Source organism: Phocoena sinus, chromosome 19, assembly GCF_008692025.1.
Source record: "Phocoena sinus isolate mPhoSin1 chromosome 19, mPhoSin1.pri, whole genome shotgun sequence".
Classification (NCBI taxonomy): Eukaryota; Metazoa; Chordata; class Mammalia; order Artiodactyla; family Phocoenidae; genus Phocoena; species Phocoena sinus.
The window spans coordinates 31,147,560-31,158,498 of NC_045781.1; the positions used below are offsets into that span (position 1 = coordinate 31,147,560).

Genomic DNA, 10,939 nt, shown 5'->3' on the forward strand with positions numbered 1-10,939 from the left:
CAGGGCTGTGCTTGAGCTGCAGGAGCAGAGATGAGGAAATTGCAGCCCTGCCCTGCAGGGTTTACCCCGGCTTAGGTGTAGGGAGGACATCAAGAGCCATCAGAATGCTGCAGACAGGGGCCAGAATGCACAGGAGGATATAGGGTCGTCTCTGCTGGTGGAGGAGCAGAGCCTTGAGAAAGGCCGTGAACAGAGATGCAGGAAGACCTTCCTCAGTGGAGAGGATCGCGCAAGCCAGCGTGCAGACCGCATCCAGCACATATTATCTTTAAGCCCCCCTTTGCCCCTGCATCTGCCTCCACCTCCTGGACCATTTCTCTCCTCCCTTGCACAGCCAACCTTCTCCAAAGTGATGCTACACTCTTTGTGGCCGCTTCCTCCCCATCCCTCATTCTCCAGCTCACTCCAGTCTGGCTGCCCTCCCACTGCTCCACTGAAATCACTCTCTCTAGCCTCGGCCATGACCTCCGCACCACCAGATCCACAGAGCCCACTGCTGTCCTCATCTTTCTCTGCCTCTCAGCAGCATTTGACACAGTGATCCTTCTTGAAACAGTCTTTCTTTTGGCTTCTAAGATGGCACCCTCTCCTGGTTCCCGCCTACCTCTGTGGTCCTCCTTTCAGTACCCTTTGCTGGCTCTTTCTCCTTTACCTGACTTATACTGGTTGGCATCCCATTCTCCCCTGCACTTGCCTTGCTCTGGACTCATGGGCTCCTTCACTGCTCCTCAAACAGCCCAAGCGTGCTTCTGCCTCAGGGCCTTTGCACCTTCAGTTCTGTTTGCTCCAGCACCCCCTACCCTATGCATAGCTGGTTTCAGAAGGACAGGCATCCTTGGGTCCAGGGAGGTCTTCTTGCCCAATTAGTCCCCATCCCGGTACTCAGTTTGTGCCTTCATAATACTTCCAATCTGTATTTATTTGCTTATTTGTTGCCCAGCAGACCGTGAGCTCTGTGAGGATGGGGTATGTTGTCTGGTTTGTTCACTGTTGTGTAGCACAGAGCCTGGCACAGAATAGTGCTCAGTAAATACCTGGGGGATGGACAGGTGGATGGAAGTGGATCACAGGTTGGTCTTCGTGGACAACTTGTGGAAGTTCTGTTGAAAGTCAGACCCACCCGTCAGCGCTGAATTCAACACAGAAGCTGCTTTGATGTAAAAGGCAGCATCAGAATGGGTTTTAGCCTGAAATGTATGTCCCCGTGGCACCCACTTCCATCTCCCTCTGAGGACCTGGTTCCCCTGGAAACGGGCATCTCACCTGGTCTCACTTGCTCTCTCTGTCCCCAGCACCAAGCGGTTTGAGGACATGATTGCGCCCTTCCGCCTGAATGATGGTTTCAAAGACGAGGCCACGGTCACGGAGATGAGGCGGGACTGCCCCTGGAAGATCTCGGATGAGGAGATTAACAAGAATAGAGTCAAGGTGCAGGAGAGAGAAGGGCCTTGCTGGTGTGGGGTGGGGGTCCAGGGGCTCCCAGGGGTCAGCACCTGTGCCCCATCTGTCCTGGGCTTCCTTAACCCCCTCCCCAACCCTCGATTCTACTCTCCCTGCCCCAAGCCTCTGAGGTGTCCTCAAGCCGTACATGCTCGGGCTGACGGGTGACCCAGTGGTTGATTTCGGAGCCTCCTTGGCGTGGGAGCCTGGTCCCCCTGCCCATTTTGAGTCACCGCCCCCTGGCCGTGGCAATGGACTGCCTGGAGTCCTTCTCCCTCCCCTCCCCTGTTCCTCCATGTGTGCAGGAAGGGATGCATAAGGCAGGTGGTGAAGGTCAAGGCACAATTTGTCCTGTGGGCCAACAAAGCTGGCTGATCTTCTCCCCTTAGCTGTAGACCCCGCCCCGCTTCCCAGGCAGCATCTTCAGGACGCTGATAGGGCCTAAAGGAGAGTGGTGGATGCCAAGGCCATTTTTAGGTGGGGTGAGCAGTTGGGGGCCTGGGGACCACAGTTCTGCTTCCCGTGTGCTCTGGGTCAGTGGTTCTGAGGGGGCAGTGTGACATCTGGTGACTTCTGGAGACATTTTTGGCTGTCACCTCCGGTGGGGGGCAGACGGGATTGCTACTGTCATTTAGCGAGTAGAGGCCTGGATGCTGCTAAACATCCTCCAACCCACCGGACAGGTCCACAACGAAGAATGATTCCACCCAAAATGCCGACCTTGTGACATTTATGTGAACTCACTTCCCCTCGGTTTTCCATTCTCTCACGTGGGGTGTCCGTCCACTATGAGACCCTGAGTGTCAGTCGTTTCTGAACAATTTGGAGATAGGCCTTGGGGTGGGAGGGAGCCCCACACAACCCAGCGCCCACCCCAGCTTTGGGGAATTCCCTGACCCAGCAGCCCTGAGGCCCCTCCCACAGCTGCCCAGATCCTTGGAAAATGCTGAGTAAAGCATTGTGTCCACAGAAGGCTCTTGCCTACTCTGTTCTGGGAGAGGTAGAGCAGCTCCACCCCTGCTCCAAGTCCGCCTGATCAAGTGCTTCCCCTGGCCTGGAGCTTTTGCATAGATTATCTCCCTCAGGCCTCCCCAAATTCCCTGGGAGAGGGCACTGTTGTACCCATTGCACAGCTGTGGACAGTGACGCTCAGGGAGGTGAATTACCTGCTCAGGCTCTCTGCTAGGAACCCTCAGGGCTGAGATTTGAACCCAGCTTTCCCAGCCATGTGAGGGGTTCTTCCCTGCCATGATCCTGCTGGTCATGGTAATAAAGTCAGGAAGGAAACACCCAGGGGGCTTCTCCAGGAGGTGAGCTTGGCATTCACTTACCTTCTTGTGGGTGGGAGAGTCTATAATAATTTAGGGGCAACAATTCACACACCTGGTTTGAGATGTTCAAAGAGGCCACTGGGCTTGGCCGGGACCACTCACCAGACATGGGAAGTGACCACGTGGCTTTTCCTCGCCCAGTCCCTTCGGCAGGTGAGGCTGAACGAGATTCTGCTGGATTACTCCCAGGATGCCGCTCTGGTCATCATGTAAGTAGTGCCCTGCAGAAGGAGAAGTCTGTCACCGAGCCCAAATGTGTCAGCTCTGCAGGGGTGGCCACTGGCTGAGGACCCAAGCCTTCCCTCGTGAGGATGCAGGGCCCCAAGCTCCTTTAAACACAGCCCGGGTGGGTTCTCAGCATGTGGCCGGGCCTGCATCTGCCCCATGCCCCTCGCCTGAGCGCCAGCTGGCAGAGGTCTTGGGGCCCTAGTGTCCCGGGTCTCACCGACTCCCCTCACCACCGCTTTTCCCTTATCCACTGCTTTTTCCTGCCAAACTTGGCTTGACAAAGGGGACCCAGCTCATTCCAGAAGAAAATCGATTCCTAGTTGTTTGGGAACCACCCAGCCCTCCTTGGCCACCGGCCACCCCCAACTGATGTTGGTGCCAGGTCTAGGCAGTGGAAGCAGAGCCCGGCCCCAGCCCTGGCTGTTCCAGTCTCCGTGCCTGTCAGCTCCTTGAGCTTCCGTTGCTGCTGCTTGTGTCTGGTTAGGAGCTGCCTCGCTAGGGCAGGTATTGGCTGAGGCTGAGTGGAAGATGAGGGGAAGGTAACAGTGGCACAGGGAGTCTCAGGGTGGCAGACCATGGCTGGGAAAGGCCCAGCTCAAGAGGCAATGTGGGCATTTGCCAAGCGGAGTACCTGACATTTCCTGGGGTGAGCCACCTGCGGATTCCGGATTCCGCAGGACAGCAGGGAAGCCTGTGGAACCTGTTTGTTCGTACCCAGAAATCAAGATGGAGCACGCGATTTCTAGGGCCCCGCGTGCAATGAAAAGGTGGGGCTCCTTGTTCAAAAGTGATTAAGAATGTCAAGATAGTGATAGCAGAGCATGAAGCCCAGCCTGGGACCCTTCTCAGTGGGGGACTTTGTGAATGCACAGGTGGCTGCCCACGAAGATGGCTCTATGAAGCCATGTTTCCTGGAGCTTTTAGGAAGATCATTTTTTGTACAAAGAAAGTGCTTCGTGTTGCCTTTGATGTGGGGACTGTGGTATAAGGAAAGTGGGTTTATCTCCAAGCCTCTGGCTAACATCTTGCAGAAAATGTTTCTAGGGCCAGGTTAGCCTGGCCGTTGACTGGGTCAGACGGCAAGACGGTGGCAATGGCTTCATCCTGGGATGGCTCCCCGACTTTCCCTGGGTGTGGTACCTGTTGTGTGCCAGCCAGTGGGTGTGGGTGTGCCAAACCACCTCTTCCTGAGTGCCATCTCCAAAACAGATTTGCGTTTTGTCTCTGCCATTGGCCGGCACACTGTGTGGCCTTGGACAGGTAACCCTCCTTCTCTGAGACTCAGTTTCCCTGATTATAGAGAAGAGTTAAACTAAATTATTTCCAAGATTCTTTTTCACGCTAACATGCTATGATTCTAAGTTTATTCGCTGCTAAAATGAGTCCATCTCTCAAGCAGTAAGATGAGGAATTTCATCCAAGGAGGTGACTACCTGCTGGCACCTCTCCCTTCCCACTCCTCCATGCCCTGGATCTCATAGGGAAAACCAATCCCCCACCCACCAGTCTTTGTGGGATTGGCTGATACAAATAATCAGGAGTCCAGTCACCTTAGAGAAGAGGCCTGCACACAGCGTCCCACCGCATGGCGCATGGCGGCAGCCGCAGCTGTTGCCCAAGGGGGCCCTGGCTGTCAAGCCAGCTCCACTGGGAGGGCACAGCAGCTGCGCTGCTCAGTCTCCAGCCCGGAGACGTGCCCGTAAAAGTTCGCTCTGAGGGTCACCTTCATCAGAACCACCGGGAGACCGTGGAAAACGGCAAATTCCTCAATTCCTTCCAGATCAGGGCCTGGGGTGGGGCCCAGGAGCCTGCATTTTGCAGAAATTCTAAGGATGAAAAAACCCTCCCAAGCCTCCATGAAATGACAAAAATCACATTTTCCAGCACGTCAGCGCGCTTGGATTCTAGAGCAGCTTTGAGGCAGAACCGGCTCGATTGCCCTCTGATAATCAGCGGTTTATCTGCTTAACGCCCGCATTTGAGCTCAACCTAACCTGCGCTGCCGGTAAAGCAGCCTTGTAACCAGCCCAACAGACTTTGACCACACTGACAGCCTACTTCTGGCATAACTTTTGGGTCTAGACCCCTCTTTCTTCTATAAAGGCTCCCTCCTCAAAGCCAAACAGTAGTAGTCAAAATAATAGTAATCGACATTGCATTTTATCGGTTGAGCCTCTATGACACTCAAGGCATTGGGCCTTATTTTATTTTTTTATTTTTAAACATTTATTTTGAAGTATAGTTGATTTACGATGTTGTGTTAATTTCTGCTCTACAGCAAAGTGATTACGTTATACATATATATATATATACATTCTTTTTCATATTCTTTTCCATTATGGTTTATCATAGGCTATTTTTTTAAGGTTTTTTTTTTTTTTTGATGTGGACCATTTTTAAAGTCTTTATTGAATTTGTTACAGTATTGCTTCTGTTTTATGTTTTGCTTTTTGGCCACGAGACATGTGGGATCTTAGCTCCCCAACCAGAGCTCGAACCCACACCCCCTCCACTGGAAGGCAAAGCCTTAACCACTGGACCGCCAGGGAATTTCCTATCACAGGATATTGAATATAGCTCCCTGTGCTATATACAGTAGGACCTTGTTGTTTATCCATTCTACATATAATAGTTTGTATCTGCTAATCCCCAAATCCCAACCCACTGGGCCTTATTAATTTTCAAAACTCTATGAAGTGGTTCTATTTTACCCCCATCCCCTCCGCAGCGCACACACTTAGGAGATGAGGAAACTGAGTCTCAGAGAAATTCAGCACCTGCCGGGATCTCACAGCTGTCAAGTGGCAACTGGGTTTTGAAGCCTGAGATGCTGATTCTGAGGCACGGTTATATTTCCGCATCTAGGTTTGATCCAAGGCTGCCTTTCTTTGTGGCTAAGAGATGCAGTTCTAAACAAGAAGCTCCTTTGTTCTGGAGCCGCTTTATTTCTAAAGATTAGCAGCTTACAGCACACACATCCTGTGAACATAAATAGAGTGTGTCATTGGCTGACACTGGGGGAGACTGCCGAGGGAATCAGCAGCATGGACAGGTGCACAGGGTCCGCTCCGGGAGGGAAAGGCCACAGCAGGAGCTATGGGAGTCCCCTGCCCTGGATAACGCAGCCACCAGTCCCCTCGTGGTCTTTGAAGTTTTTGTATTCAGTCCCAGAAAATGATGTAGAAGTTCCGGGAGGGCATTTCCAGCCTTTAGCGTAACTGTTAAATCAGGAAAGTTTGCTTTCCATATTCCCACTTCCCTTTTCCCTGGAAAGGCACCAGACAAACATAAACACAGTCTACTAACTAAAGTGACACTGGCTTAATGGAATGTCCTTGTTCCCACCGGGTTCCCCAATCCTGGGGACCTTGCTTTTTAAGGGAGGATAGTGTTTGTGGCAAGTGACGCTTTGAGGATGGAATTTTAAATAAGGGACAGCTGTTTAGGGGCCTCAATTCACCTTCTCAGTGGAGGTGGGAGTTGCAGTGAGCAGGGGCCGCTGGGATGGAAAGATCCCAGGACCTCGGGTCAAGTCCCAGCTCTGCCACTCACTGGCGGGCCACCTCGAGCTGGTAAATAGTCATGCGTGGTGACAGCGCTGCTGACGCCGTGAAGCGCTTACTCTGTGCGAGCACTGTTATGTAGCACCCTTCCTAAGTTGGGTTTTTGTTAGAGCTTACAGGCATCCATGAAGGAGGCATGTGTGTTCTCACTTCGGGGAAGAGAAAACCGAGGCTCAGGGCCAGTGAGCCATTTGTCAAAGCCACGTGGCTGAGGGAGTGGCAAAGCCACGACTCCTACAGCTTCTCTGACCCCAGAGCCAGGCTCTGAAGCCCAGTGTCGCGCAGCACCCTCCTGGCTGCCCAGTTCCCTCAGCTGTTCCCCAGGGTGGTTCTGAGGTTCAGATGAAATAGTACCTGTGGATGTACTTTGGGAAAACAAAGTGCAGTCCCACGGAAGGTGCTGGTGCCCCAGCTTCACGTAGCGCCAGCTAGCAGCTGCGATGCTGCCACCTCCAAGAGCCAAGAGCAGGACGGCTGCAGGCATCACCATGCGTCTTTGGAATCTCAGCGTGGTAGAAAAGTCACTTGCCAACATAGCCGTGAAAATGTGGCTGAAGAGCATTCCCAGGGCATGTTGTTATTTGCGCAGCATTGCAGTTCGGACAAGGGGCCCTCCCCAGGCGACAACGGAGTCCTGCTCCCAGGGCCTTACCTACGGGGCAGGGAGCAGGACCAGGCCGCTCAGCTGAAACACGTGAACATATCACTTTGTTGTGGCCACAGGCAGGTGTGTAGCTGCAGAGGCGAGGCTGGCATGACCTGAGTGGTCGGATGAGTGGCATACAGCCTCACTGCGTCAGACTGTGTTCTAGGCCCAGGCGGATAAGACAGACCCAGCCTGCTCGTGAGCGGACATACATCTAGTGGGGGGAGACAGACAACACGCAAATAAATAAAAATAGGATTTGAGAGTGTGAAGTGCTATGAAGATAATGAAACAGGGTGACATGATGAAGAGAGATGGGAAGATGTTATCGAAGAGGGTGATCAGAGGAGGAGGTGCCCTTGAGCCAAGACCTGAGGGAATCGAAGGAGCCAACCCGGTGAAGAGCTGGGGCCACTGCCTTCTGGCTGGAAAGAACATCACGTGCCAAGGCCCTGGGGCAGGAGCAAGCTTGCCATTTTTTTCAGGAGTGGAAAGGAAGCTTCTGTGACTGTAGCGGTGTGAGCGAGGTTGCGGGTGGTGGGAGGTGAGGTTGTGGAGGCTGGTGGGGACCAGATCATGGGGACCTTGCAGGCCATGGCTTTGTTTAGAAATGCGTTTTGGGAGTTCCCTGGCGGTCCAGTGGTTAGGACTCAGCACTTTCACTGCCGGGGCTCAGGTTCGATATCTGGTCGTGGAACTAAGATGCTACAAACTGTGGGGCACGGCCAAAAAAAGAAAAGAAAAGAAACGCTTTGCGGCTGAAGGTACATTTCAGGTCATGCTTTCAAGGAGAGCAGCAGGTCATTCTTAGGGTGGCTGGGAAGAAAGAGCTCTGAAGGGGCCAATAAACAGAGATGCTGTTCAGAAAGCAAACCAGGAACTGGGCCGTGTGGGGAAGGCCCCTTGGTAATTCCCCATCTGCTGCTTCTTCCTGCCCCACAGCACCTTGCCCATAGGGAGGAAGGGGAAGTGCCCGAGCTCGCTCTACATGGCCTGGCTGGAGACGCTGTCCCAGGACCTCAGACCTCCGGTCATCCTGATCCGAGGAAACCAGGAAAACGTGCTCACCTTTTACTGCCAGTAACTCTGGGCTTGGCTGCGCCTGCCCAAAGCCGGGAGGCAGGGGGCGCCCACCTGTCCACGGGGACAGGACACATGCCCCAACGCACTTTAAGTGGTAGCATCTGATGATCTCATGGAAGAAGCTGGTAGATTTCCAAATTTCAGCTGGACCCCACTCCCATCAGACAAGTCCTCTTCTGGGCTGGAGAAGTAGCAGGTGGAGCTGTCTAGAAAACTCTCTGGTGGATTCATATTCCTTTTAAGTTTTCTTTTGCTCTTGATTACAACAAATTAAGATTTCAATCTTTGATTTGTATACAAATTTTAGTCAGAGTGCTGAGTGTGAATTTTGGCCGTTTCTACAGACCTTTCCTGGGAGCACCCCCTAAACACGCCTCCCCCCTCCAATATCAGGAGAGTGGGCACCCCACCTACAGCCCTTACAGGGGGAATACAGGGGCTCGTTGAGCCTCCATAACAATGCAAATTTATTTAACCACCTCTCACTTCCTTTGCTTTCAATAGCATGTCTTCAGTGTTTTGGTTGGTTCTTTGGTAGACCGGGACTTTCAAACATTTTCAGACTGCAACCCACAGTAAGAAATCTATTTTACATTGAGGTTTGGAACAAACACAGTGAAACTGAAGTGTCACAAAACAATCCTTATCCTTACTATGAGTGATGCACTTTGGTATTTTCTATTCTTTCTACTTCTTGTTCTCCTTTTAATGTTGGTTGCAATCCACTAAAATGAGTCTGGGATCCACTAATGGGTGCTGACTCATGATTTGGAAAATACAGCTTAGACTTTCCCCTGTGCCCTGTGTTTTTCTATACAACAGGGAGTTCATCTAGTTGGAGAAAGGCCATGGTGGGCATCACTGCCATTTTCCCGAGCTCATCCCACAGGGAAGGAAAGGGAACCAACAAAAACACCAGGAGGAGGGGTATGGACGGTGGGTGTGTCAGGAAAGAGCTTCAAAGGAGGGGCATGGTTTAGGGAGTCTCATGCAGGAGTGTTAAATTTCAGGTTTGGTTGGGGGTGCAGGTTTGGTGGGTCAGGAATGGGGAAGCAGAGAGGTGGGTGTAAAGATGGCAACATTGGGCAAAGAATCAGAAAGGTCCAAACCCAGCCTAAGGCTGGCGGGAAGGACAGGGAGGAGGAACCACAAGTAAGAGATAGAAACAGAGTAAGTAGCAGAGGGGCTGCAGTGTGGGGAACGTAAGATGGGGCTCAGAGACGAGAGAGAACCTGGGGGAGATGAACCTTGCTCAGGTAAGTGTGTTCAGGTTACTGTGGATGGAACCCCCCCAGAGTGTTTGCACCACCACCTGGGATACAGGAGCAGAATGTACATTAAGATATGTCCAATGCTGGTGCGTGAGGCTCTCTGAAAGGGCATTTCAGCTCAGACGTACCCAAGCAGCATAAAGGTGAGCTGTTGGGGGATTCCACTGGCTGAGCCTTCTTCCAATTGCACTGGGGTAGCCAAGGAACCAGGCATCTTTGGGTCTGGTTGACCCCCTCCAAGTGCACTGAAGCACCCACTTAGTCATGAAGGCGAAAGTCTCTTTCTTGGGGTTGGGACTCAAAGGACTTTAGTGTTCGTCCCACTACAGAGACCAAGGCCCTGGGTTCCCAGGCTGTGATAAGCCCCACTGTCCTTTTATTACATCAGGCCTTTGCTGAGGGAGCCAGAGCGCCTGGCTGAGCTCCTGAAGGACGGAGAGGGGGCTGCCTCTGAGCCGTTTAGTGGACCTGGACCAACTCTAACTCCAGATAAGGCAAAGGCTCCATCAGGGAATGCTTGCCTTTCTAGAGCCGCATGGAAAACCATTTCCTGGCAAACAGGTGCTCCCTCTTCTGACCTCAGGGAGTCACTGATCCAAGAACAGAGAATGCTTTGCCTTTGGGAATTAAAAAACAAAAAATTCACCGTGTTGGAAACCAAATTTTGAACAATGATAATAGCTTTGTTTAAAAAAAACAAAGGCTTTGGGGACTTCCCTGGTGGTGCAGTGGTTAAGAATCCGCCTGCCCATGCAGGGGACACGGGTTCGATGCCCGATCTGGGAAGATCCCACACGCCGCGGAGCAACTAAGCTTGTGAGCTACAACTACTGAGCCTGCGTGCCACAACTACTGAAGCCCGTGCGCCTAGAGCCCGTGCTCCGCAACAAGAGAAGCCACTGCAATGAGAAACCCATGAACCACAGTGAAGAGTAGCCCCCCACTCTCCACAATTAGAGAAAAGCGCACACACAGCAACGAAGACCCAATGCAAAAATAAATAAATAAATTTTTAAAAGCCTTGGACTTCCCTGGTGGCGCAGTGGTTAAGAATCCGCCTGCCAATGCAGGGGACATGGGTTCGAGCCCTGGTCTGGGAAGATCCCACATGCCGCAGAGCAACTAAGCCCCTATGCCACAACTACTGAGCCTGCGCTCTAGAGCCTGTGAGCCACAACTACTGAGTCCATGTGTCACAACTACTGAAGCCCGCGTGCCTAGAGCCCGTGCTCTGCAACAAAAGAAGCCACGGCAATGAGAAGCCCATGCACCACAATGAAGAGCAGCCCCCGCTTACCGCAACTAGAGAAAGCCCACGCACAGCAACAAAGACCCAACGCAGCCAAAAATAAATTTAATTAATTAAAAAAAATTTTT

General features: G+C 52.3%; 1 protein-coding gene across 13 annotated transcripts in view; it reads left to right on the forward strand.

The window, feature by feature from the left end:
• Positions 1 to 10,308, forward strand: part of SLC12A3 (solute carrier family 12 member 3) — a 37,660-nt gene extending 27,352 nt beyond the window's left edge. For 5 of the 13 annotated variants that reach the window (XM_032613901.1, XM_032613899.1, XM_032613902.1 and 2 more), the window contains 3 exons: positions 1,293 to 1,428; positions 2,913 to 2,980; positions 9,951 to 10,308. In XM_032613901.1, coding sequence (XP_032469792.1) covers positions 1,293 to 1,428; positions 2,913 to 2,980; positions 9,951 to 10,230 — 484 coding nt within the window. In that variant the 3' untranslated portion in view covers positions 10,231 to 10,308. The other 8 variants (XM_032613904.1, XM_032613906.1, XM_032613907.1 and 5 more) reach the window with 5 other exon arrangements.
• Positions 10,309 to 10,939: the final 631 nt, after the last annotated feature.